Source organism: Trichosurus vulpecula, chromosome 6 (assembly GCF_011100635.1).
Source record: "Trichosurus vulpecula isolate mTriVul1 chromosome 6, mTriVul1.pri, whole genome shotgun sequence".
In the NCBI taxonomy this organism is placed as follows: domain Eukaryota; kingdom Metazoa; phylum Chordata; class Mammalia; order Diprotodontia; family Phalangeridae; genus Trichosurus; species Trichosurus vulpecula.
Window position 1 is genome coordinate 125,737,220 of NC_050578.1, and position 5,609 is coordinate 125,742,828.

At 38.8% G+C, this 5,609-nt stretch overlaps 1 protein-coding gene across 1 annotated transcript; it reads right to left on the bottom strand.

Annotated features, from left to right (window-relative positions):
• Positions 1–2,590: 2,590 nt before the first annotated feature.
• LOC118854744 (SR-related and CTD-associated factor 4-like) lies at positions 2,591–3,261 on the bottom strand. Its single transcript, XM_036765012.1, has 2 exons — positions 3,211–3,261; positions 2,591–3,010 (listed from the first exon to the last, which is right to left on the bottom strand). Exons 1-2 carry the CDS (start codon positions 3,238–3,240, stop codon positions 2,591–2,593), a joined length of 450 nt encoding a protein of 149 aa, XP_036620907.1. The 5' UTR covers positions 3,241–3,261.
• Positions 3,262–5,609: the final 2,348 nt, after the last annotated feature.

A 5,609-nucleotide genomic window follows, 5' to 3' on the forward strand; every position in this document is an offset into this window, starting at 1 on the left:
ATATCCTGCTAAAAGGCACCACAGACAATGAAGCAATATCATTGCTTAACATATATGCACCAAGTGGTATAGCATACAATTCTTAGAGGAAAATTTAAAGGATCTACAGGAAGAAATAGAAGTCAAAATAATATCAATAGGGGACCTTAAACTTCCCCTTTCTGAACTTGATAACTATAGCCTCAAAATAAACAAGAAAGAAGTTAGACAGGTGAATAGAATTTTAGATAAGGTAGATATGATAGACCTCTGGAGAAAACAGAATGGGAACAAAAAGTAATACACCTTTTTTCTCTGGTACAGGGCAGATATGCAAAAATTGATGATATACTAGGGCATAAAAGAGTCACAATGAGGGCAGAAAGTCAGAAATAGTCAATGCATCCATTTCACATCATGATGCAGTAAAATTTATTTGTAATAAAAGACCATGGAAAGATAATCTAAAAAATAATTCAAAACTAAATAATCTAATACTAAAGACTGAGCGGGTCAAAGAACAAAGCAAAGGAAAAAATAATAACTTCTTTCAAGGGAATGGCAATAATGAGACAAATAAACCAAACTTATGGGATGCAGCAAAAGCAATTCTTTGGGGAAGTTTTATATGTCTAAATTCTTACATGAATAAAATGGAGAAAAATGAGATTAATGAATTAGATGCGCCACTGAAAAAGCTAGAAAGAGAACAAATTGAAAATCTCCAATTAAATACAATATTAGAAATACTGAAAATGAAAAGATAATTTAATAAAGCTGAAAGCAACAAAACCATTGAACTAATAAATAAAACTAAGAGCTGGTTTCATAAAAAAAAACTATAAAATTAAAAAAAAACATTGTTCAATTTGATTTCAGAAAAAGAAGAAAACCAAATTATCAGTATCAAAAATGAAAAGGGTGAAATCATCTCCATTGAAGAAGAAATTGAAATAACAATTAACAATTATTTTGCCAATTGTATGCCCATAAATTTGAAAGTGTTAGGGAAATGGGTGAATATTTACAAAAAAAATATATAAATTGCACAGTTTAACAGAAGAGGAAAAAATACCTAAATAATTTCATCTCAGAAAAAGATATTGAACAAGCCATCAAAAAGCTACCCAGGAGAAAATCTCCAGGGCCAGATCTATTTGTATGTGAATTCTATCAAACATTTAATGAACAATTAATTTCCGTAATTTATAGACTACCTGGGAAAACAAGTGAAGAAGGAATCCTACCGAATTTTTTTTATGACACAAATATGGTACTAATAACTAAACCAGGAAGGGTCAAAACAGATAAAGAAAATTACGGAATGCTTTCCCTAGTGAATATTGAGGCCAAAAATTTAAATAAAATACTAGCAAAAAGATTGTAACAACTTATCATGAGAATAATACACTCTGACCAGGTAGGATTTATTCCAGGAATGCAAGGCTGGTTCAATATTAGGAAAACTATCAGCATAATTGATCATATCAACAACAAAACTAGCAGAAACTGTGATTATCTCAATAGATGCAGAGAAAGCTTTTGAAAAAACACAACTATCCCTATTAAAAACACTAGAAAGCATAGAAATAAATGGAGTCTTCCTTAAAATCATAAGTGGCATGTACCTAAAACCATCCAGAAGCATTATATGTAATGGGGATAAACTAGATGCATTCCCAATAAGATCCAGAGTGAAACAAGGATATCCATTATCGCCCCTGTTATAAAATGTGGTATTAGAAATGTTAGCTTTAATAATAAGAGGAGAAAAGAAAAGGAAAGTGAAAGAATTAGAATAAGCAAAGAAGAAACTAAGTTGTAACTCTTCGCAGATGATATGATGATTTACTTAGGAAATCCTAGAGAATCAAGTAAAAACTACTTGAAATAATAAATAACTTTAGCAATGTTGAAGGATGTAAAATTAACCCACATTAATCATAAGCATTCCCATGTATTACTAACAAAGCCAAAAAACAAGAGATAGAAAGAGAAATCCCATTTAGAGGTACAGAAGACAATATAAAACATTTGGGAGTTGATCTGCCAAGACAAACCCAGGACTGTATGAGCACAATTACAAAACACTTTTCACACAAATAAATTCATATCTAAATAAATGGAAAACACCAGTTGCTTGTGGTTAGGCAGAGCTAATATAATAAAAATGACAATTTTTCCCAAAATAAATTATTTATTCACTGACATACCAATCAAACTACCAAAAAATGTTTTGCAGAGCTCAATAAAATAACAGAATTCATCTGGAAGAACAAAAGTTACAGAATATCAAGGAAATTAATGAAAAGAAATGCTAGGGAAGGTGGCCTACTTTCTTATCCCAACACTTCCCTAAAGTCTGGAATCCACCAATCTGTTCAGGTCTTCTCATTTGTCTCTGAAAGGTTTCTCCTTTTCAAACCATAAGCAATTAGTAGCAAGGCTGAAAATCTTCTGAGATATTTTTACTTTTTATTTTTTATTTTTTTATTTTTTTCAATTATCAAAAACATTTATTAAGCAATTAAAGTGTGCTTTATACAGATAAATATATAAAATATGTACAAGGGAAAGTGGGCACTATGAGTTGAGAGAGTCAGGAAAGTCTTCATATAAAAGGTGATGCTTGAGCTGTGTCCTGAAGAAAAGTGAAGATTTCTGAGACGGAGATGAAGAGAGAATGCTGTCCAGGCACAGGATTTTGGGGGGACATGGAGACAAGAGGATGGGCAACTGTCTTATCTTCAGATGGACAGAGATATAAATACTGGAATGTGGCTGTTATATTTTTAGAGAATCTTGGCCCAAAAACATCCTTGTCTGTTCCAAACTGATGACGAGACTGCCGCACAATTGAGTCAATTACATATAGTCCTGGAACCTTATATTCTGGTTTACACTTCTTGATGAACTTTTCTACAATCTGGACTACATGCTTGTAAAGCTTAATGGCTTTAATGGCAGCTTTAGTAATGAGAATCATCTTAGCCCGAGAAATGGGAGGCTTCATATCCATGAGTGAAAAGAGCCCTATGTGGAGGTGGGAGATCCACAATATATTGTATGTCTTCAGACTTTCAGAATTTTTCAATGTATCAATCAGTTGTGCTGATTTTTTTCCTCTTAAAAAATACTGTTTGTTACAGGGGATTGTTCTTTGGCAAGAGGAGGGTGAAGACTATTTGGTATAAATTCTGTTCCTGTTTTCTCTGCCAAAAGAGAATGAACCTCCTGGTTGAAGGCGTTGACGGCGTCCATGTTCGCGCTGCGGCGGCTGCTCCGGGCCAGCCGGTTTCATAGACCTCGCGTTGCAGGGGGAGCCGGCGGGGGAGCTGGGCGGAGAGGCCGGGCCGGGAGAGTGAGAGACAAGACTGGCTAGGACGTGGAGGTCCGGGCGGAGGAGGCGGCAGATGGGGGGCTAGCGGCGACTAGAGGAGGCGGAGGCGGTGACGGCCAGGTCCCCAGTTCAGTCCCGTTCAGAGGAAGGAAAAAAAAAGGAGGCGGTGGCGGCGCTGGGCTCCAACATGTCCGTTTGGTGGTGGCGGCGGCGGCTGCCCTTGGCGTCTCGTTGACACGGCCCCCCGCGCACACATACATACAATCACTCACTCACTCACTCACACGCACGCACGTACACCTACAGTCGGGGTCAGGAAGCCGGCAGGCGGGCGGGCGAGCAGGCCAGCTAAGGTACGGGCCTTCTCTATTTTTACTTTTTATGCTGCAGGTAGAAGTAAAGGAAAAGGTCCCCAGGCTTTCAAATTCCTAGAGTTCTTCAATGGGCAGAGGATTCTTCTTTTCCAGTCAGCTCTTTTGAATAGTTTTGATTTTCTTGAATCAGATAATCTCCTAGTAACTACTGAAATTCCTGCCTTTGTTCCACTCCTCTGATGTGTATATGAAGCAACTGCTCTGCTTTTTCCTCCTATACTATTTTTCTCCTATGCTCCTCTTCTGTCAACAATTGCTGAATAATTTGTGCTTAAAAGCAGGACTACTCATGCTAATTGACTCAACTGAACCTTAGCACAAGAAACCAAAATTTAGATTGCTTCATGTAAACCACAGATAAGCAAAGTGCATGGTCACCAAACTATTTTTGTTATCTAGGTTTTCCAAGTTTCATTACCAAGTCTGCACAAGTGCCACCAAAAAACAAAAACCTTCCAAAATAGTGGTATATGTAATTTGAATTTGTATTCAATAGAATTTTGGAATTAGCATGTATGACTTGGAACATTCATTTTTTGTAATTCTAGACTTATTCAGTAAAATGATAATTTCTGTAATTATGATCACATTGAAACATCTGGAATGGTATCTATACCAAGTATATAGTTTCCTCTACTAGTTAGAATAACAGAAAAAGCAATAAAGCACTGGATTTTCAAACTGGAAAACCTAAGTTCAAATGTGACTTCAGACATTTACCAAGCTTAGTGACCTCGAGTAAGTCCCTTACCCCCATTTGTCTCAGTTCTGTCAAATGTACAATGCAATAATAATTATGATAATAACAACAAAGGGGGAGGGCAGAGCCAAGATGGTACTGTGAAAGGTACAAAATCCTGGAGCTCTCTCACAAATTCTGTCAGATATATCTAAAAAAGTGTATCTGAGCATATCTGAGAGATTTAGAAGCCATTAGTAGACTGAGAGGGGCAGGAGAGCCAGGCACACACAAGGACTTCAGACCAAATCAACCAGGAACAGCAGAGGAATCCAGCCAGTGTGCCGATCTGGGAGGTTGGTGGGTGAGCAAAACACTGGAGCAGGAACAACCCCAGGGCAGAAGTACTGGCTATGGCTGTTATCCAGCCTTAGGCCTCTCAGCCTAGGATGGGAGTCTGTCAGAGCACAGAGCCTGGGGCTGCAGAAGCAGCTAGCCAAGAGGCCTCCAACCCACAGTCTAAATGGCTCTCATCACTCCCTTGAATAAACCCAGAGAATACTACCTCAGGAGAAACAGAGGAGCCAGAAGTGGGGCTTCAGTAGTGAAAGAAGTTGGGGACAGGGACCTTCCTATGGTGGCAGGAGACTCATGCAGGAAGAGAGGTGCCCCAGCAGCCCTTGCCTCCATGGAACAATGAGAATAATCAAACCCCAGGGGGCAGAGCTAACAAACATCAATGCCAGGACCCCAGACATGGCTTTGCACAGCCAGGGGAAGTGGTAGACACCAGCACAGACAAAGAGCTGGGACCACCCATGCAGTAGAATAGTCTGGGGGAAGAGGAGACTCCCATCAGCCAGACCACCCCTGCCCCAAACCTCACAAAACCAGAGGCCATAGCACATAAAGCTAGATCCCAACACAAGAAACTTGGGACAGAACCCCCTGAACCCCAGAAGCAGAGATCCACTTTAGAAACCAGGAGGAAAAGAACACCATGAAAAAGAACGGTAAGAAGCTTTCACAGTATGGAGACAGGGAAGATCAAAATAAAAATTCAGAAGAGGACAGCATGGACACTACACCCACATCTGGAACCTCAAAATGGGAAAGTGAACTGGTCTCCCGACCAAAGATCGTTACTGGAATCACTCAAGGAGGACTTTAAAAACCAAATTAGGGAGGTAAAAGAAAAAATGGAAAAAATGGAAAAATGGAAAAAAAATTCCCTGAG

Bases quoted from the DNA above. Each gene is read 5' to 3' on its own strand.
- LOC118854744 (XM_036765012.1), bottom strand. From the start codon at position 3,240: ATGGACGCCGTCAACGCCTTCAACCAGGAG. The intron at 3,011-3,210 runs GTTCATTCTCTT...CTCCACATAGGG, and splicing joins TCAACGCCTTCAACCAGGAG to CTCTTTTCACTCATGGATAT.